General features: G+C 45.7%; 2 protein-coding genes across 3 annotated transcripts in view; both read left to right on the forward strand.

Annotated features, from left to right (window-relative positions):
* The first annotated feature begins 2405 nt into the window (after nt 1-2405).
* GPX1 (glutathione peroxidase 1) lies at nt 2406-3380 on the forward strand. The gene is made up of 2 exons (XM_015640458.2): nt 2406-2687; nt 2787-3380. The coding sequence occupies exons 1-2, from the start codon at nt 2448-2450 to the stop codon at nt 3135-3137; spliced, it is 591 nt and encodes a 196-aa protein (XP_015495944.1). The 5' UTR covers nt 2406-2447; the 3' UTR covers nt 3138-3380.
* Nucleotides 3381-7803: 4423 nt separating this feature from the next.
* Nucleotides 7804-21843, forward strand: part of USP4 (ubiquitin specific peptidase 4) — a 32645-nt gene continuing 18605 nt past the window's right edge. The window contains exons 1-10 of one of the 2 annotated variants that reach the window (XM_015641110.3): nt 7804-7933; nt 8051-8208; nt 8454-8584; nt 11988-12114; nt 13662-13807; nt 14016-14077; nt 18063-18206; nt 18839-18956; nt 20151-20324; nt 20933-21091. In XM_015641110.3, coding sequence (XP_015496596.1) covers nt 7821-7933; nt 8051-8208; nt 8454-8584; nt 11988-12114; nt 13662-13807; nt 14016-14077; nt 18063-18206; nt 18839-18956; nt 20151-20324; nt 20933-21091 — 1332 coding nt within the window. In that variant the 5' untranslated portion in view covers nt 7804-7820. The remainder of the gene's footprint in view (nt 7934-8050; nt 8209-8453; nt 8585-11987; nt 12115-13661; nt 13808-14015; nt 14078-18062; nt 18207-18838; nt 18957-20150; nt 20325-20932; nt 21092-21843) is intronic. The other variant, XM_015641111.3, reaches the window with a different exon arrangement.

The raw sequence follows: 21843 nt of genomic DNA on the forward strand, positions 1-21843 counted from the left end.
GTTGGAGGGATGTTGCAGTTGAGCAAATCCAAGGGTTTTCAGTCTTGCAGGGACGTGAGGTTGCAGTCTGCCATGGCCACAGTTACAGAACAGCTCTTACAGGGGTTTGGAGTCAGGTTGCCTGTTGCTCAAAGCCTGTGGCTGTGTATCCGCTGCTGTTCAACGCAGCGGTGACTGACTCTAAGCTCTTGCTGACCTACACCATCATCTCAGTTATCAGTCAGCTTTCCTGCCTTTGAGGACTGGCAGCCTGGCTCCTTTTGGGTTCCTGCCACATCTGTCACCTCTGGAAGACATATTTACTCTGGATGAAACTGAGCTGAGGACACAGATGGCCAGACCTGACCTGGGAAATGAAAGCACTAATGGAGAGTGATCCAGGCAGGCAGGAGGTGGAAGAGGCAGGGGAAAAGCAAGGAGCCAAGTGCCAGCCCCCTGGACAAAGGTGGGAGTTCAGTACCAAGAGTGGGTACATGATGTAAGCAGGAGGCTAGAAGATGTGGTTTTGTGGCTTTTGTGATTACTTACTGTTCTTGCTGTTAAACAGCAATTTTTTTGACCATGTAGGGCAACTGGTACTTGTCACACTGCCCAAAAGGGGTCCCCTGAACCCATTTGGTCCCCCTGGAGCTTCTGGCACTGGATCAACTGAATCCCAGCTGAGTAGGCTGCACAGAGTGTGTCCAGGCACTGGCCTTAGCTCTGAGCCAACAAGGAAGTTCATTCTCTGCCCTTAAAACTGGCTCATCAAGGAAGTGAAAGGCCTAACCTGTGCTTCTCTGGAGAGGGCAGGGCCCCAGAAGTAAACTCCCCTACTTCAGAGTAACTCCTGGGACCAGACAGAGGAGTGAAGGTGCCAGTCTGAGGTCAAAAGTGGCAGCAGAGATGTGGCCCCTCCCTAGAGGTCACCCTGAAGGGAAATTCCTCTTCTTCAGGAACTGTGGCTCGCTGTGTCCTGGGGTGGGTGAGGAGGAGTCTGTGTTGACTGTAACCATCAATCTATTCAAGAGCAAACATGGATCATGTACCTCTGCTCATCAGCCGAACTCCAGCACTCTCTCAGGACACTTGACATGGCTCCTGCCATCACTGCTGCAACACCCTTCAGGTCCCCAAAGATGCAAGATAATCAGGAAAGTCCCCAAAACTTGCTACAGCCGGGAACTGGAATTATTCCAGTTCCCAGTCATTGGGGCAGGTGCCAAGAGAAGCTCAAAGCAACCCCCCAGATCCTGCAGTCACCTGGGCACCCAGAGCAGAGAGGCAGCATTATGTGGTGCCTGTTAGTGACAGCTGGCATTTCGTGACAAGTCCCTGCTCCCATGCATGAAAGAGCAGACAGCAAGGGGGGGCTGAGCGCATCCCCCCGTGCGGGGCCCAGGCTGCCTTGGCTGGGGGCCAGGGCTGATAAGCAGCTGTCTGACCTTGGGCTGTTGTGAATGGAGCTCACTTGGCGCAGATGCTGGCAGGAGCCTCAGCAGGGGCTCCCTGCTTCCCCCTGGAAGCTGCCCTGGAGCTGAGGCCCTGGCTCTTTGTTCCTGCCGTGCTGCTCCACAGTCCTTGATCCAACCCATGGACATGGACACAAGGCCTGACCCCGACCTGCCTATTCACAGGGTGCTCTGGGGGAGGGCAGTGGTTCACAAAGACCTTGCAGGGACAGCCAGGCCATTTGCTTGGTGTGAGCACAAGAAACAGCCCAGTTCACTTAGGGCTGTGGGGAATCTGTGGGGAACAGAGCAGTCAATGCTGCTTGATGTACCACTCCTGCAAACAGTTAGCAAGTTAGACAAAGCAAATTAGACAAGAAATGAAAAAGTCAAGGATGGGGAAAAGCAACCTCTGAATCTGAAAAAGGAGCCTACTTCTCTTCTTCTAATGAGGATATACCAAGCTGTAATCCTGTGTGTAGACTTCAACAGCCTCAAAGAGGTGGAAAAATTACAGGAGTCTGAAGAAGGGAATTTGTTGCCGCCCTGTCTTGTGCCCCTCCCGTTCCTCTTCCTGATGCACAAACTGACGGTGCTTCTCTCCCCAAAGCCATGCTCTGTGGCAGTGGTGTCCTCGGAAAACGCTGCAGCATTGGTGCCACTGTGCCACCCCTGGACGCGGCTGGCCGTGTCAGTACGAAGGGTGGAACTCCTGGGACCACTCTGTTTTACTGCTTTTCCACAGCGTTTCCGAGGATCGGTGATAAATCCCCGTCAGCCGTGAGTTTTAAAACCACCCCGCTCTGCGCATTTCACTGATGAAAGCGCGCCGAACCCTTTCAGAGCTGTCCCGGGCACCGCCCCGCCAGGCCCGGGAGGCGCGGGCGGGCGGGGGGCGATGCCCGGGCAGGCAGCGCTGGGCGGTTCGGGGCGGGGCGGGAGGCGGCTCCCGGCGGGACGGGGCGGGCGGAGCGCGGCGGCGGCGGGCGCGGGGCCGCTGTCCCGGCAGTGCGCAGCATGGCAGCGGCGGCGGCGGGCGGTGCGGCGAGGCTGGCGGGGCTGGCGGCGCGGCCCCTGGGCGCGGCGGAGCCGATGTCGCTCGGCTCGCTGCGGGGCAAGGTGCTGCTGGTGGTCAATGTGGCGTCGCTCTGAGGCACGACCAGGCGCGACTTCCTGCAGCTCAACGAGCTGCAGCAGCGCTACGGCCCCCGCGGGCTCCAGGTCCTCGGCTTCCCCTGCAACCAGTTCGGTCACCAGGTAGGGCGGGGAGCGGACCCGGGGAGCGGGAAGGAGCCGCCCGCCGCGGCCGGGCTCTCACGGGCCGTGCTCGGGGCGGGTTTACCTTTGTTTCCCTAGGAAAACTGCACCAACGATGAGATTCTTCCCATGCTCGAGTACGTTCGTCCTGGCAACGGGTTCAAGCCAAATTTCATCATGTTCGAGAAGTGCGAGGTGAACGGGAAGGACGAGCACCCCCTCTTCACTTTCCTGAAAGAGGCGCTGCCCTTCCCGCACGACGACCCCTCCTCGCTGATGACCAACCCGCAGTACATCATCTGGTCCCCGGTCCGCCGCAACGACATCGCCTGGAACTTCGAGAAGTTCCTCATTGGCCCCGACGGCGTGCCCTTCAAACGCTACAGCCGGAGTTTCGAAACCATCAAGATCCAGGATGATATTGAGTTGCTTCTGCAGAAGGTTGCCTAGAACGTTCTCTGCCCTTTCCCCTTGTTGCGCGCCTGCCTATTTTTCTTGCAGGGAGCTCAGGCAGAAATCCCAATGTCTCGTGCAGGTTTTGCTTATGATGGTGCATGTTCTAAATCCTTGAAGTGTGCTTGATGTTTTCAAAAGCTGCACAGGAATGTTTGGGAAGCTATGCCAGGGCAAGCAGTTGTGAGTTTCAGTAGTTTATTGTGATTCTCTGAATAAAAAAAAATGTGTACTTTCTTTAAGGCTGTGGCTTGGTAAATCTGGGTGAGTTGGGCAGAACGTTATGGGTCTGTTACCTGTTCATCAGCCCGTGTGAGTGCGCACAGGGGCAGACTTGGGGTGCTCGAGCAGGGCTCTGCAGTCAGGCTGAAGTAAACCGAGGGCATGAGCTCTGCAAGCTGTCAATCAGTACCATGTCCTGCCCCACGGGTAGCAAGCCTGGCAGAACGGGAGGGAGTCAGGGAACAGACCTTGCCCCACTGCTCACTGGACCTTCCTTAAGGCTTCCTGCAGAGGGAACACGCTGGCACATGGCCAGGAGCTGATTTTACACAGGCTGATGAGTTCCCAGTGTGGCTACCAGCAACAGGCCATAACTGGCTAATAACTACTGGGGCAGGGAGATGAGCGATCCTGCAGCCCGGAGGGACCTCGACCACAAGCAGCAACCGCTGTTCCTTCCCCTTGCTCCAGAGCCACTGCCCCCTTACTGGCTCTACCCATTTCACGTCAGTGGTAGCCCAACACAGATCCTCACATGCTTTGCAGTCCTCTATGAGACCTGAAGCACCTTTGTGCATCCCCAGCACCTCACAATGCAGGGAATCTTGTGACAAACCAGTTTGTCCACGTTCCCAGTGCAATACCACCCCATTCAACCACTTGGCACACGGAAACTGTGCCTTGCCTAAGTGTCCTTGTTTCCCTTTGGGCACAGGAATTGTATATGACACTCCCAAGTGCACATGTGCCAGGAAATATTTTCTTTTTACTTCTTCCCTAATAGTTTTTTTGACTCCTGCCAGCCATGGAGCTGAGAAGTACTTAATGGGAAGTTGCTACAATTGTACTCAATGATCTTAGAGGTCTTTCCCAATCTTAATGATTCTCTGATTTAGTAATAATTCTGACATTCGGCTCTGCTCAGCAATCCTGGTTTTACAGGCTGCTGCTAAGTGGCTGGAATTGTGATTGGTTTCCTGTGCTAAATCATGAGCCTGTGCCAAATTTCACCTTCCATCCTTCTGCCCAGTAGCTCAATGTCTTCAACAGGAAAACTTTCACTCCTGAAATTGCTCTGTGAGCACATTTTCATTACAAGCCACTCCTCACAAGGCCTTGTAGCACTGAGCATAAACTTGGTGAGGGACTGAGGAGTCCTTACCCAGACTAACTTGGTCTCTCCAAGGGAAGGCATAATGTTTTCAAGCATTAGTGCACCATTTTCATAATAAAAACACTCAGGATTAGAGAGTTTGGTGGTTTTTTTTTTCTTATTTGTAGCTTTTCACTTCACAAATTCATTGTTGCTCTGTTACTGCACCTATATCCAAGGATCCCTCAAGGCTGAGGAGAGACTGGGTAAATTCTCCAACCAGCACCACCCTGCTTGCCGCTACCCCTGAGTCATCGAGCTTTGAACTCAGATTGCACAATCCTCACCGGGCTATTTTCTTAAATCCCAGAACAGTTTAATAGAAAAAAACAGGATGTTTTCAGCAGCTATTTAAGCTTTGCAGCAGATGATGCATGGTGTAGGGAATTATTTTTTCAGTTGTTCTACTTCCCTCATTAATGCAGGATGTTGAAATAGGTGGACAGTACAGGGGATCATGAGCTGCAGAAACTCAGGGCACTGAAAAATTTTTCTCAACGTAAGCTGTGGCACTTCCTCATTCCTGACTCACCAAACTTGAGCCGTTTGAGTGGGGCCTCCTCTGTTCCTAACCAACCTCTGGCTCTGGTCAAGGCTCACAGCTACAGGGAGCAGAACCAAACACCTGCTGGAGTTCCATCCTGCCTAAAAAGGTCTCTTGCCATGCCTGCTGGTCAGAAGAGCACCTTGCACTGTGTTTATTCTGTGCCTATGGCCAAGAGATTTATTTACCTTCTGATTGCTGGGGCTGTGCTAGCAGGAAAACAAAGCAACAGCTCCAGAACAGCTCCAGCCGTGCCAGAAGCAGTACAGTGACGTGATTCCAGGACAAAAATGAGCCATGCCAGCAGGAAAACGAGTGTAATCCCAGTGTAAGCACACCAGCAGGAGCTCTGCAGCACGGCTGAAAGCTGCTCAGCCTTGTTATTCCCGGTCTGGTTTCAGCACTTCCTGGAGCAGCTGGCTCCGGGGTCCAGGGGACTGTGTCGCAGAAGGCACCAGCTGGAGCTCTCTGGCAGTGACAGGGACAGTGGAGCAGGGTCTCCACACAGGATCTCACACACAAACCTTGGCTGGTGTTGTGATGAGGTGAACGTTTCACCACAGGCAGCAGCTCTGTGCTGAGAGGAGGCATGAAGAATCCCAGGCAATTCCTCAGGGATTATAAACCAGCCCAGTTCTATTTCTGTAATTTCTGTAATTCCAGAGAGAAACAGACTGACTCAGAGGGAAACCTTAAAATAAACACTATTTTATCACAATTGGTTGCTTCTGTGGCTTGAGGATGTTGTCCTTTCAACATCTCCCATCTGTCACATATATACTCCTACACCACACTTTAATTGCAAACAATTAATCCCCCTGTTAGTGTTCCTGCTTTTCCATTCTTCTGCACATCAAAGTTTCATATATTCTCTCCTTCCTATAAAGTGTTTGTCCCCTACTTGTCCCCCTTCCTAGTGATTTATTTCTTCTCCCCTTTAGCTGCTGATAGTTGCTGCAACTTCTTAAATCCTTAAACAAATGCAAATATTTGGAGCAGTCAGAAGTGTTAACTAATTCCAAGAAAAATTATAATTCCTGGCCCTTTCTCCCTCTCTCAGATTCGCTAGTGTTCTGCCCACTAAACCCTGGGCTATCTGCTGAAATCCTGTCTGATGAGATGTGGTGTTCAGAAGTTCTACTCAACAGAAGTGCCATCAGCCTGAGTCTGAGACCTCTCTTACTCTGGACAAGCTTCTTTCAGCTATTTAAATTTCCTTTCTCCTCGGAAGCTTTCAGTCACTGTGTTTGATCATTGCCTTCATAAGACAGGCTGGGAACTCATGCCTCCAGTCCTGTGGAGGGGAGCCCTTGAGGGGGCTTTGCTGCTGCCAGTGGTACTTTCACAGCCATTGGGCTGAGCTGGAGATCAGGGCAGAAGTCAATGGCTGAAAGGAAAGTGCTTGAGGAGACAGGAGAACACAGACACCTCTGTCTACAGTGAAACTGCCACAATGTAATTTTCTTGCACGGAATCAGAAAGGTTTGAATTAAACCTTTTAATTGTTTACTGCACTTTCTATGAGCAGTCAGTAATTCATTAGCAGAGTGAGGTCAGCCACACAAGCGTTATCTCAGAATAGCTGACTCATTTTAAAAACACACCCAGCCTTGCCATAATAGGGTGTGTTAGAGCCCAAAGGGGCCCTGCCCTCTGAGAAAAACTGAAGTAACATCACTCAGCTCTTACTGGAAGGAGAAAATGGTCCTTTCAGTGTTAACTGAATGGAGTTGCCCTGCTGTCAGGAAGATAAAGGCTTTTATCACGCTGCCCTGGTTGCAGCAGCAGTACCAGGCTGGCAGAGCCCCCCTGCCCGTGGTGCTGCCAGAACGCTCCTGGCACAGGCAGTCACAGCACCCCTGCCTTTTCTTCACACAAGGTAAAGGAATTTCCTTGGTGCATCCGTTCAAGGCAGATTTTCTGAATTCTTCCCAAGATGCCCCCTTCTCAAGGACAGGCTCCCTCAGCAGCACAGGACATGCTACTCGAGGGATCAATGCCTAAATCTCCTCGAGCAGTTCTCTCCTGAGACAATACCCAAACTCCTGAGCACTCCCCAGTCGGTCACACACCCGTTCTCCCGTTTATTCCTGTAACATTTTGAAGTCCAATGCCCTCATCAGTGTGTTCCATGTGAGAAAATGGAGCGTCTGAAACTGAAACAGTCCAACCAAACAGTTCTGCCACCTGTTTTGTCAGAGACTGCCCTGAGGGAAAGGAAAATAAAATCTTTATGAAGAGCTAAAGCTTTCAGTCTGGGTTCGATCTTCACTGAGCCATAATTTAAGGGGGAGATTCTTGGTGAGAAAGTGAAGTACACAGTGTTCGCAGCCCAGAGCAGTGAGCTGGCAGCAGCCACCCTGAGCAGGTTTGGGGAAGGCTGGGTTGGTGCTGCTGCTGCAGCGGCGGAAGGGAACAGAGTGTTTGCAGAAGCGTTTTTAGCTGAGGACTTAAGCCAGCCCGGGAGCCCTCTCGACCACGAAACCCCCTCGGAGACGAGGTCCGCCCCCTCGGGGACGAATGCTCCTGCTCCCCGGGCTCTCCCTGCGGCCCCCACAATGACATTCTGGGCGACAGCTGCCGCACCACCCAAGCGCCCTCACGGTTCCGCCGCAAGATGGCGGCCGCCACCATAGCGCGCGCGGCCCCGCCCACCCGTACGCAGCGCGCGCGGGCGGGGCGAGTCCCTCCCACTCGCCCAGCGCGTGCCCGCCCGCGCGCTCGTGCGCGCGCCGACCTCCGCCCGCGCCGGGTCTCGCGCATGGACATGGCGGCGGCCGCGGCCGGCGGGGAACGGGCCCGGCCGGACCCGGCGGAGCAGCGGGCGGAGCTGGGGCCGCTCCTGGCCACGGCCCTCCGGCCCGGCGAGTCCTGGTGAGCACACCCGCGCCTCTCCTCCCTCCCCGTCCCCCTCCCCTGCGGGCGGCGGGGCCTGCGGGCCGGGCCGCGCCGCCGCTGAGGGGCCGCTCCGGGCGGTGCCGTGTGTTGCAGGTACCTGGTGGAGAGTCGGTGGTTCAAACAGTGGAAGAAGTATGTGGGCTTTGACAGTTGGGACATGTTCGGCGCCGGCGACCCCAACCTTTTCCCGGGCCCCGTCGACAACGCGGGCCTGTTCCCGGGGCCCATCGACAACTCGGGCCTGTTCGTCGGTGAGTGCTGCGGGCAGGGGGCCGCGGCTCGGGCTCGGCCGGGGAACTTCCCCGCGCCGCTTTCGCTTTCGAAGCCGAGTGCTGGAGAGGGCACGCGGCCGCACCGCCCTGTACGTGACGGGACTGGCCCGGCTCTGCCTCCCTGGGAGCGCCGGTGTTTCTTGGTGTCCTGGCAGTACGTTGTGGGTCTGGAGAAGGAAAGGTGCTGTTTGATGCCCGCTCTCTGCCGTCTGTCTCCCTTTTAGATCCAGAAACTCAGAGTTTAAAGGAACACCTCATTGATGAGTTGGATTACGTGCTGGTGCCCACCGAAGCCTGGAACAAACTAGTAGCGTGGTATGGCTGCATAGACGGGCAGCAGCCTATTGTGAGGAAAGTAAGTACGGCTGAATCAACTTCTCCTGATTTCATCGTTTGATCTCCATCAAACCTAAACTGTTTATTTTGCCAGATGTCAGCTAAGACAGGATTCTCAGCAGCTCTTTGGAGATAATAACGTGTTGTCTTCTTGCCTTGTCTGAAAGAACAACATGCCTGTATTTCAGCCAAAATGCCTGAATATTCAGGGGTTCTGAGTTGATGGATTATTTGGAGTAAGAGCCCTGAACCTTGTTCAGGTTATGATTCCTTGGACTAGTACAGTGCTTTTATATTGCATAGGATAGTTTGTACTTTGTTGACAAGTATAAGTTGTTGGTCAAACTTATATGTCTTCCAGGACAGAATGAGTCTTTTAGTGCAGAAGGACTAGGGGCTTCCTCTGGAGACTAAGGTGATTCTTGTTTTCTTTTCCAAAATTGCGTGGTTCTGAAATCATTATAAAGAGATGGATATATGGTTTTGTCCTGTAAGTCATATTTCTGGTTGGCAAATGCAGTCATGTATGTATTCTGAGCATATAAACTGTTCTGCAAGGTGGAATTGGCAAGTTTGGGGGGTTTGTTTGTTTTTAAAAAAATGTGTATAGGTAAAAGGTTTTTTGTTTTTATTTTAGTCTTAGGATATTGTAGTGGCTAAACTGACCAGTGCCAGTCTGTGGGGTTCATTAAAAGAGAAATCACTACACCAAATGTTGATATAATGTATGGAATTAACATCCCTTATGTTTAAGCAGCACTGTGTTGTAACTGAGGGTTACTCCAAGGTGTGCAAGACCTAGGAAAGTGTGGCACCAAAAGGGAAGTCAGATCAGGAAGTGGTGAGCAGTGGTACTGGAATGTTGTCATTCAGTGTGGGCTAGAAATTGTGTGTAGTGAGAAATTCTGATGTCTTTGGGACTGGTGAGGATCACCAGGTGACCTCAGGTTCACTCGGCTGAGTAGACAGAACTCCCATGGAAGCAAGAAATAGGAGAGAAGAAAATAACTGCAGCATGTAAAGGAGATGTGGTTTTAGAGAAGCGCATAACATCTTGAGGAATTGCAAGTCTGTGCTGAGAGGGAGAACTGGTACTGTTACCGAGCAGTGCCTCTCCAAGTGAGGGAGCTTTCCTTCATGAACTGGCTGATGGCTTTCACAAAACATGGCATGTTATTGCCCACTCCCTTTTTTGAAAAATTTCAAAGTTGACAAGAGATTTGGGAGCTTGCACTTAACTGCATGAGCCTTCTTTTGTTGTAGTATCGGATGCTACTTTCAGTGGTGCAATAACCAAGGGGGTAGAGCTCAGAGCTTTTGCTGGTTTACAGACCTAATGTGTCAGGTTATTCTGGGTCTAGTTAAGAGTGAATTTTTTAAGTTTTGAATTGCTATGAAACTGTCAGTCTCTGTTGTTAACCTGGTAGCTGAAGGGGGTTTTTATATTTAAGATGATGCTAAAATATAGCATAATAGTAGGTTTGTGGGCTGTAACAGCCTCTTACAAAAATCCAGTGGGTCAGTGAGACGTGGAAGCTGCACTGCTGCACCTGAGTAAAATGTAGGTAGGATCTGGTTACAGTATTCACCAGATAGCATTAAAAGTCAAGCACTTAAACTTGTGGTCCTTGAATGCTTTTAGACTTTTCCTAAAGATGGATCAATTGTAATTCATACATTAAAATATCCATAAAAGTAGGATCTGGGAAGTGATTTTCAGGCAGCTTTATGGTTTTAAAATATATTTCTTCCATCTCTGTGTTTGATGATCAGAGCCAAGTACAGGAGGAAAAGGCTAGATTTATTTGTGGTTCAGGTTCCTTTTGATAGTCTCAAACCATATTTTTGAGCAGTCATCTCTGGAGTCCCACTGGAAGGTGTATTAATGTGCTTCCTCAGCGGCTGAGTTGTGCTGAGGTTGCTGTGCTGTGGAATGGCCTGAGCTGTACTTTGGCAGAGAGCAAGGAAGCTGGTCAGATGCGGTTTAAAAGACATCTGCAGGTGATTAGAGACTTCATTCCTCCATCCTGATGGACACAATGATCTGATCAGGAACTTCTTGGAAAGAGTTCTTTTCATTTCTGAATATGGCTTTTTTTTGTTTCTAACTACAGAATACTGGAGAACAGGAAGTCACTTTTAGTGACATTTATTCTGAAAAATAAATGGAAAACTTTTGACTTGGTTTCTTTTCTTTCTTAAAAAGAAGTCTGCCTGTCAAGAAGCTGTTTAAACAGGGAGCTTTACTTTCTGTTGTAACAGCAAAGTACTGAAGATCTTTCCAAATGTGTGTGTTAATTATTTACCTTTAAAGCACCTTGCATATCTAATACAGCCTTCTATAAGCAAAAATCCTCCAAACATGGAAACATAATTTAGTTGAATTGTCTCTATAAGTTTAGGTCTTAATTCTTTGTTTCTTTCCAAAGCTGGGCAGTTTTGTTTTTTTTTTTTCTGTAAAATGTTAGATGTAGATCATACCAAGTCTGGTGTCACGTGAATAGAATGGAATATTTCAGTTGGAAGGGACTTAATGATCTGGTCCAACTGCCTGACCAATTCAGGTCTGACTGAAAGTTTAAGCAAATTAAGGACATTGACCAAATGCCTCTTGCTGTTACTCTTAAAAATTATACCAGCTTTTTCAATGAAATATGGTATCAGTTTCAGAGGTTTTGTAGCTGCCAAGAACTCTGGAGAGAATTTTTCTTACTCCTTGTGTTACATTGCAGGTGTCTCATAACTGGCCTGTGAAATGTGCTTTTCTTGCTGGCATAATGTGTTTTATGATCTGTAGGTGAAGAATGGTGTCCAGTTTTAGGGAAGCTTTTTTAAAAATATGCTGGTGCTAGTGGCAGGAGTAAATGTACCTATTGGAATATTCTCTCAAATGTGAAATTGATTAGAAAAGTACTCTGAAATAAAGCGTTGTCATCAAAACAACTTCAGAGGTACTTTTCTGTTCTTTCTAGGAGAGAGTAATGAGGCAGGTTCTGTGTACCATGCAGAAAAATAATGCTTTGGTCTGCTCTCTTCTGATATAAGAGATTTTGCTTCAGTGTTCCAGCCTGGCTACCTTTTTTTTTATAAAACTTAGCCAAAGTCTAGAGGCAAAGGTAATTTTCTTCTAGAATGCTTTGTGTTATCAAATATTTCTCATGAGCAATTAGCTGACACTGTCAGTTCAACTGTGATGATGGACTTCTGGAACTTTGCACTGTGGAAGGAAAGCCCTGGGATTTCCTGTTTTAAAAACCAAACAAAACCCCCCAAACAAGCTGGTGACTGAATCTAGGAGCGAGTCAGTGTTCAGTTAATGGCTTGACTCTGAACACTCCAAAAGGCTCACAGTATTTAGAACTGTGTACTTTAGAGGGCTGCTCAGTGTTGGAGCTTTGTGTTGCTTTGTTCCCTGTGTGCAGGTGGTGGAGTACGGGCTGTTTGTGAAGCACTATAAGGTTGAGGTTTATCTCCTGGAGCTGAAGCTGTGCGAGAGCAGTGATCCTGACAATGTCATCACCTGTCACTTCAGCAAGGCAGATACTGTTGGTAAGTAGTTCTCTGATAGATGAAGCTGTGCTCTGAGGCTGTCTCAAGACATAATCTGTGCCCTCCAGGACCTCCAGACTGGAGCAAATCTGACTTTTTTTCTCTCTCTCATTGCTATATTTTTCACATGTTAAAATGCTGAATGTCAACTGTTCTGCATCTACATCACTAAACTGAAGAAAGCATCTGTCGTGGTTTGACACTGGCCAAATGCCAGCCACCCATGGAAACTGCCCACTCCCCCTCCTCCCCTGCCACAGCTGGGTAGAGGAGAGAAAAAAATTAACAAAGGGTTCATGAGTTGAGATAAGGACTCTGAGAAAATACTGCAGAAGGGCAAAAATAAGCTCAACTTAGAGGTATAAACTGAGTTTATTAATAATGGAGTCAGAGGAGGATAATAAGTAGTAAAAATAAGCCCTTAAAAACACCTTTTCTTTCCCCAGCCCCTCCCTCCTTCCCACCAATAGCACAGGGAGACAGGGCACAGGGGATTTTGGGTCAGTTCTGCACTGAGGTTTTCTTCCACTGCTCCAGGAGAGGAAGTGAGGCCTTTTCCCCTGTGAGGCCATGGGATCCCTCCCATGGGAGGCAGTTCTCTGTGAATTTTTCTGGTGTTGTTCCAGTCTCACAAGCAGCAAAACTTCCCGTAACTGCTGCCATGTGGGTCTCTCTTCCCACGGGGTGCAGCCCTCCAAGGACAGGCTGCTCCAGCCTGGAAGCAGGGCCCCGTCTCTCTCCCCTGGATTTCCCACGGGATCACAGCCTCCTCCAGGCACCCACCTGTTCCACCATGGACACCTCCCCCATGGGCTATGGGTGGATCTCTGCATCCCTGCTGCAGGGCACAGCTGCTTTACCAAGGTCCTCACCTGCAGAGGAACCTCAGCTCTGGCACCTGAAGCACCTCCTGCCCCTCCTTCTCCACAGACCTTGGTGTCTCCATGTTGTTTCCCTCACACGTTCTCACCTCCTCCTCTCCTCTGACTAGGAGAAAAACTGAGACTTAGTTTTGATTTTCTTCTTAAACAAGTCACCACAGAGGCATCACCAGCCTCTCTCATTGGCCCCACCTTGGCCAGCAGCATGTCCAACTTCAGAGCCATCAGGGCTTGGCTCTGCTGGACATGGTGGAAGCTTTCAGCAGCTCCTCACAGGAGCCACTGCTGTGGCCCCCTGCTACCAAAAACCAGGACGTGCAAAACCAATACAGCATCTTTATGGGCAGCTTGACAGTAGTAACTGAAAACGTGAACCTCTGTTTTGAGATGAAGAGAAGTTGGCCTTTGGGCAGAAAGTTCTCAAAGTGTTCTGCATGTTACTGGTTTGAGGGCTTGATAGGCAACTACATGACTGAAAACAAGTTTTTATTCTTTCAGACTTAATATTAGACAAACTACATGAGCAATTATAGCTTCCATAATGTTTTCTACGTGAAGGATCTTGAAGGATAAGTGATATACCTCGTTGCTGAATGAATGTCTTAGTGTTTTCTCAAAAGCACCCATGTTTTAGTGATTTTGGTGTTTTTTCTTTCTCCTGAACAGCTACCATCGAGAAAGAAATGAGAAAGCTATTCAATATCCCAGCTGAGAAGGAAACCAGGCTATGGAACAGGTATATGAGTAACACTTATGAGCAGCTCAGCAAGCTGGATAGCACAGTGCAAGATGCAGGACTCTATCAGGGTCAGGTAAGGGGCATAACTTTTTTTCTTTTTTTTTTTTTTTCTCTTTTTTTTTTTTTTTTGTTTCATTTCATGTAGTGCTTTTGCTGATGTGTATTTTTTTTTCACTTGCTTTTATGTACTTTGAGCAAACATTGACAATGGGATTTGCTAATGCTTTTGCAAAATGTGTAACAGACTTGCAGTTACCTTTATTACTTGCACTCTCTTTCAGGTTGTTTTAATAGAAGTGAAAAATGAAGATGGCACGTGGCCTGGACAGCATTGCCTGGCAAAGTAAGCAAACATGTTCTAAAGGTTTCTGTTATTTTGTGCAGCTTGTTTGCTAGACTCTAGTGCCTACGTGTTCTCTGGTTATCACTGGCTGTTGTGGCCTGTTTTGTTTTGGTTATTTTGAAGGAGAGAAAATCTCAAATATAAGTATTCTTCAGTGGTTCTGCTGCTGGTTTCTTTTCTTAGCAAGACTGTGTTTTAAAGCCTGTTTCAAACAGCTTGTATGAGGATTAAATAGCTTAGGGTTTCTATAGTGCTTAGGAGACAAAAGTGCTATTTGCGTTGAACTAGTCTGCTTAAAAAGCTACCTCTGTACACTGCACAATGAAACAAATTATCTGTCCTTTGCTGTTGTAGGACAGAAAGGATCTTGGAGTGTATTTCCAAATCTGCCAGTAGTGAATGCTCAGAGTTCTGAGGAACTTAATATTTGGAATTTATTTTTTTTTTTTGTGAGCTGTATCAGTTTATTACTGAAAGCTTATGAGGGAGTTTTTCCCAAATTTAGAGTTTTGATGACATAAACCAAACAGGATGTAGAGCTCTCTGCTGTTGATAGATAAATGGTGAGCACCTGCATTACTGCCCAAGTGCCAAAAGAGGCTCTGGAAAGCTGTGAGTTCATACCCTTCCTACTTGCAGAGCGTGTGTGTAAGGTGACCATGGGGTGGGTGGTTCTGTTTCACATCAGGACTTTTACTCACCATTTGCTACTTGTCAGAGGCGCTGGCCCCCTACCAGAGGAAATAGCTTTTCCACAAGTTTGGCAACTGTCCTTGTGTTTCCCCAGCCATCAATCTGGCTGACATTTTACAGGAAAAATGCTCTTAAACTCCACAGCAGTCCTTGGGCCATATATTCAGCCTATGCTTGGCCACTGCTGTTTGTTAGTTTGCTGCTCTCTAAAGAACAAAAGACTTTCTTACTTTCTTCTTAGTTTGAAACTACTTTTACTTCTAAAGTTTCAGAAGAGGCTGTGGATTATACTTATTCTAGGAATTTAAAAATTAGAGGCATACTTTGTTTCTGAAAGGAGAGTATATCCATGACTCTGTGCAATTTAGTAATCTTAAATTGTTACTTATAAGACTCGCCAAATAAAATCCTGAACTAGCGGAATTCCATTTCAGCACACATTTTTATCATGGATATAATTTTCTTAGCAAAAGCAAACAAGAAGTTCTTTAAAAATAACACCTCTTCCATCAGGTATTGTATTTGAAAACTGGAGTGAAGTTGTATTTAGCATCTGCCTGGTAGCTATCTGTCTCCCTTTGCAATATGCAGCAGTAAAATACCTCTTGGTTCTTTGGTTGAAGGTAGAATTTTCCTGTTGTTTCCTCTTCCATCTCCTCTGTTTACTCATGGCACTGTGTGCTGACACTGTCTGATTTCAGAGGACCCCTTCAGCAGCTGGGCTAAGTATTTTGTGTGCAGATCTTTATTCCATGGCTTTGAACTGCTTGAGTTTGCAGCTGATGCCAGGCTTACAGAGGAGCCCTGAGGATGTAACATAAGTTATAGAGTTTTTTGCATGTAAGAACTTCTTAAATGAGCATCCATTACAGTCTCTGCTTTGTCAGTTGAATAAAATATCAGCTGATCTGGCTCTGACAAAAACTTTTTGTCACAAAATTACTATTCTATTATTGGTTGTGTAAAGGAGGAGAACTGACTCTGGGCTCTGAAGGTGTCCTCAGCTGAATTGAAACACTTCTATCTGTGTCTTTCAACCACTTGAAAGCCTTTTACAGTATTTTTTCAAGTTGTTTAGTTTAGGAGTCTTTTTAACTTAACAACCATATGGATTCAGAGTCATTTGATTTTATCCTATTTGTCCTGTAAGTCTCAGGATTTCTTCTCACTTGCCATTTGTGTGGGGTTTTCACAGGTTTTGTAGCAAGACATAATAAAGCAGCTGTCTTTACCTGCAGATGGGGACAATGTGGTTCAGTATTGTGAAGATGAAGTTGTGTTTCAGTGCTAACCCACCGAGTAGGCCAGAACATTTTGGAAGGTTCCAAGCTTTCAAAGACAAATGTTTTTCTTAGCTGCTCTCTGTGCCCTTCACCTGAAATCAGTGGTTGCCTTTGTGACAGTCTCGTGAAAAAAGGGGAAGAAGGTGTCCTTAGGAAATTTTTTCTTCAGTACTTACATATAGATGAGTAATGTCTAAAATGCAGGAATAGGTAGAACTTTTTATCTTCTCAAATATATCTGAGTTCTGTTTTTTTAATCTCCCATGGAGAGCTGTTAGCTTCTCATGTTGTCTTGCTACTTACATGAACCTTCACAGTTTTCTAGATGGAATTCACTCAAGATCCTGGGTGACTTTATAGGTAGACTTTTTTCCACTCTATGATTTATGTCTTACCTTTGCTTTCTGATTTGTTTTTTACCTTCCTTTGTAATGCTTAGCTGTTTTTTTGTTTGTGTAGGATGCTGTTGAAGTACTTGAAATTCTAGTTGCCATGTGACTCTTGAAACAATGTCTATATGCTTCTGCTGGAAATCTTGAAATTCCTTAGGAGGTTGTCCTCCTTTTCCTTTTTCACCAGTAGGTTTTCTTCTGAGTTTCTCTGTTCTCTCTCTGGGAGATCAAATGTGTCAAGCAGAGATGCTCAGTTCTCAACTCCAGCATTTTCTAGATTGCTCCTCTTTGCTTCTAGATAATTCACTACTTCAAACTTCTAAAATGTGTTCATTATGGATTTGCATGTTATTGTTTTCTAAATTGTTTTATTCTTAACCCTTGAAACCCACACATATGAGTCTGATAATTGTTGTATAGTCTAGATCTTCTGTTTTCCCATTAATATTGTTTTGGTGTCCTGGTAATCTTGAAATTCCATCTCCAACATGCAATGAGAGAATGTTGTGTATTGTCCCAGAAATGGTTTTCTCAGTTATTCTGGTGGATCTCATTCATTCTAGGATACTGTCCAGTATACTTTTTTGTTGTGCTGGCTGGTGAAGTTTTTTAGCATGCTTCAGGTTTTGACTGTGTTTGGGGTTTTCCAATTTCATCTGGAAGCTCCTCTTGTAACTTGTTTACTGCTGTATTTATTTACTGCTATTTTATTTCCAAACTGTTGAGGCTGTCCAGCTGTTCTGCCTTGTCATGGCCTTTGTGGCTTGTTCATTGTTGTATAGGTTTTTCCCCACAGAGGTTTTCCAGCACATTCTTTTAGCACCATCTTAACTATGAATATCCATTTTTAGTTTGTATCATTTGAAAATGAGGGCCACAATAAAAAATAATAAATGGACAAGCTGAAGCTTGAAAGCCCTGTCTTCTGCTGGCTCTCTGCTGTGTTTTGGGGATAGTAGCCACTGTTGTGTGGCTGTTGGTGTCCTGCACCTTTTTGCTTTTGGTTTTGTTTGTTTATTTGGGCAGAGATGGAAAGATTAGACCTAATCCCAGTCAACTCCTACTACAGAGAAATTAATTAGTGTCAAAATTAGTACTATCTTGTGATTCTGTTTTTTTTTTTTTTTTATGGAACTGTCTATGACAAGACACTGTTAAATTTTAGTGCCTTGTTGGTTATCTTCTTGATTAACGTTGTGTTTGAATAGATGGTCTGAGTTTCAGGCAGGGAAGGGCTGACCTGGTCAATTTTTAATGCAGGTAGAGTGTTTTGTGCTCTTAAGATTTGCGGGGGGTTTGCTTGCTAATTTCAAGGTGGTTTACTCATAAAATTAAAGCTTGCTTCCCTCTCATTCACACTGTCTGAATTGCTACTTATTTCTATCTGGGACCCAGATTTGCCTTTAAGCAATAATTGTTGCTCCTACTTCTGGTCCTTTTTTCCTGATGTTTCTGTTCCAGACAATGGTTTGGAAATGTGATCAAACAGATCAAGGCAGTAAATTCTGTGTGGGGTAATTAACTGTAGCACAGCAGGTCCTTGGAGTTTTGTGGGAGGTGGAGCTGGGGATAAAAAAAGTAGTAGCACTGTTTCTACTTCTTTTTCCTTTCTCCCAGATCAAGCACTGCAACTAGCAGAAACTTTACTACCTCTACAAAATCATCAGCAAGTTCTTACTCCTCAGTGTCTGCCACTTCTGTCATTACTAACGGTGATAGCAGTAACTCCTATGGACTGAACAGCTCCCACCTGGGCAGGGGGTAAGAGCAGGAATGTTCTTTTTGTTTTGTCATCCTTCATGTGAGTGATCTCATGCATCCTTGCCTGTATAGAAAAGGAGTGTGATGGTGCCCTAGAGGAGTTGTACTACTCTCTGTACTACCTGTTTATCAAACTTAGCCTTTTGAAGCCGCTGCCTTCTGCTGTTCCTTGCTCACTTGCAAAAGTAGTGCATGTTCCAGAGCTTACTAACTGCCAGAGCATTGCCTGTTTTTTGAGGTGACTGAGAGCATGAGGGAAGGGATTATATTCTTTCATTGTGGTAGAAGCTTTTCCAGGTATGGATCATAATTTTCTTATTATTTATTAAAGTATATTATATAGACTCTTGCTGCATTAGGATAGTGTGCTGTGTACTTACAGACAGAGGAAATGAACGTGTTATGAGCCATAAATTAATAATAGACTTTGTAAGGATTAATGTTTCCAAAGTTAGCATGGACATTTCACGTTTCTGGTATTCAGCACTAGCCCCTGTGAAGCAGCAGAAACAGGGAGCCTGGTAAAAAAATTTCAGTAAAGAGTTTTCTGACTTGTATTTGATGTGACTTTTAAGTGGTATTGAGACTCAGCAAACTCATGGTGGAATTCACTGTATTGTCTTTTTTTCCAGAGGTTCTGGGTTTGTCTGTAACTCTTACAACTGCAGGGACAGTGCTTCCCTGTCACAGCCTGGACTCTGTGGACTCAGTAACCTTGGAAACACCTGCTTCATGAATTCTGCATTACAGGTAAGAATTAGAAAGAGCCTTTATTAAAATTAAATAAAAGTTCAGTCTCATACATATTGTGGATTAAAATCTGTGAAAAAAGGAATATTTAATGTGATTCCTTGAGGAGACTATACCTCAAGAAAAATGGGCCAAAAAATCATGTTTAGTTTGGCTTATGTTTAGTTCATTAGAACTATAAAATATATTATGGCATTAGGGACTGAATCTGAAATATGTGGCATCTGAAATGGCCAGGGGAAGTTGTATTAAACAGGTGCCTGACTGTAACATAAGGTCCCAGTGCTGTGCCCTGCCAAAAATGGGCTGACGTGCAGGATGTTTTGACTTGTGTGGGCTGCACAAGTGACATGAGCAGGTCACTGCGTGCAGTTCTAGGCCTGTGTTAAAGACTCTTGAAAAATTAAGAGCATGAAAAGCCACAGGAAGGGTTCAGGTTCATTGTGCAAGGTGTTAAGGCTGAAACAGTGATGCAAAGCTAATAATTATTTCTTTACTTTTAAACTTAATTTCTTAGCATTATTTTGTTCATTTTAAAGAATGTAAAAACATGCTTGGGGTAGTTTTTTGCTAAGTTCAAACAAAATATGAGACAAGTTGTCTGAATTTTGATTTAAGGAATGGGCAAACTTTGTGTGGTACCAGTGCTGTGAAATGACTTCAGTCACTCTGTGATGGCTTTGAAATCTGGAACAGGTCTTAAAATAACTGTAATGCATTATGCATGTGGTATTCAGGACACCACAATAAACTTGGGCTGCCCTGCTTCTTGTTCAACATGACTTTATTTTCAGTTGCATCATGATAACCTTAAGCTACTCTGTGTTTTCTTGGACTTAGCTAAGAGAAACTTTAAAATTTTTTATTGTCAAAGTGACTTAATTCAAACATACTTCAATCTTAATTTATCATGCAAACTAGTCACATTAAGGATCGATTACTTTCTTTCTTGTATTTACTATTATGCTTTAATTTTCTAGATATCAATCTAGATAGATATCAATTTGGTAGATACCAATCCTTCAAATGCAGATTTCTGCCTTAATTTTTTATTTTCTTTTGTTTTACTAAACAAATTCTCAGTAGTTTTGTTAACTTGGTACATGTTCTAATTTGAAAGTTCATTTTGTTGTTTCATTGTCACACATACGTAGTGTTCTGTGCAGTAAATTAATTTTCTTAATATTTTTTCAGTGCCTGAGCAATACTCCTCCTTTGACTGATTACTTCCTGGAAGATAAATATGAAGCTGAAATAAATCAGAACAACCCACTGGGGATGAGGGGAGAAATCGCAGAAGCCTATGCAGATCTCATTAAGCAGATGTGGTCTGGGAGGCAGTCTCACGTGGCCCCACGTATGTTTAAAGTAAGTGTGTTATGTTCCTGTAGCACAGCTTTGGCACAGAAGAAACAGTGAAAGCTAATGTGCCTGCCACATATTTTGATGTTATGAAGGCAGTAAGGACAGAATTGCTCCAGTGTTTCATGATTTGTGAATGCTTTTTGGGGTACAGGGAGGAACTTGCCAGTGAGTAGTGTCATTCCTCAGAGTTGGCTACTGCTCTTTAACGTTACTTAGTAAATGACCTCCCAGCCTGAGAGCTGTTTACAGATGAATCAGAATGATCTTTGCTGGAAAATTAGGCAAGGTCATATGAATTGCCAGCTGTGAACGTTGGTCAGTGAGAAAAAGTGTGCAAGTTACAAATCTAAAAAATTATAAAATGAAGATCAAAACATACCCCCTTGTCTATAACTTTGTTTATTGGTGTAAGGTTTTCATTGCTTCAGTGTGAAAAGCTGCTTTCTGCTGAAATGCTGAAAGTAGCTGGGGGAATTGTTCTGACACCTTTCCCTGCATTAGCATCCAGTTCACCATAGCCTCCTGCCAACAGAAGGTAGTGGTGAGCTGACCTCTGCAAAATCCCCAACCTGAGTGTTTTAGATCCCCTCACTCTTGCCTTCATGTTTCAGACACAGGTTGGGCGATTTGCTCCTCAGTTTTCAGGATACCAGCAGCAGGATTCCCAGGAGCTCCTGGCTTTTCTACTAGATGGCTTGCATGAGGATTTGAACAGAGTGAAGAAGAAGCCCTACTTGGAGCTGAAGGATGCCAATGGCCGACCTGATTCGGTACAGTGCCCTTTACTTAAGGCTAAGGGCAGGTGGTGCTTCCCAGAGCATTTAGTTGGTTCTAGGACACTTCCTGGCCACCCAGGCCACACAAACATCCTTCCTACAGAGCAGTGTCCCTGGTACAGGACAAGCTTGTCATGCCTTGTGGCACTCTACCTAAATAGAGAAAAGTAATTCTCTTATCAGGTTTACCTGATAGAGGCCAAATAAATTTGTTTTCAGTTTTCAGCCCTGAATAGACAAATGCCAGATACCCTTTGGTAAGGAGTTTATAAGTTGTCTTCTGAAGGACTTGAAGGAATTGTAATTTGTCTCCTTTTAGACTGTCTTTGTGAAACATGGCCATCATTTTCCCAGAAGAAAAACCTCTGCTTTTTTTCTTGAAAGCTGTAACTTGTAGTTGCCTTTCCAAAGCAAGAGGCAGCACTCCATTCTTTCTGGAGGGTGGAGCGTACCTGATTGTCCTGAAGAGCAGCATGTGACCCTGTCACTGTCTCCTCAGCTCCATTCATGCTTCTGGCATTGTGTGCACCAAGGAATACCTGATCAAACTCTGCTAAATCAGATTAAATTTGGACTTGCTGCTAGGCCTTAATTTCACTGAGAAGAAATCCCAGTGTGTTATGCTGGACATACACATACTGGTAGAGCCCCTTCCCTATGAAATTGACATATCAGTATCAGTTTTCCAAGTTTTCTTTGGTCCTTGTGCTCACCCCACTGTAGAAATATTTGCAAGAAGTAACTTC

The sequence above is a fragment of the Parus major genome, chromosome 12 (assembly GCF_001522545.3).
Source record: "Parus major isolate Abel chromosome 12, Parus_major1.1, whole genome shotgun sequence".
Taxonomy (NCBI): Eukaryota; Metazoa; Chordata; class Aves; order Passeriformes; family Paridae; genus Parus; species Parus major.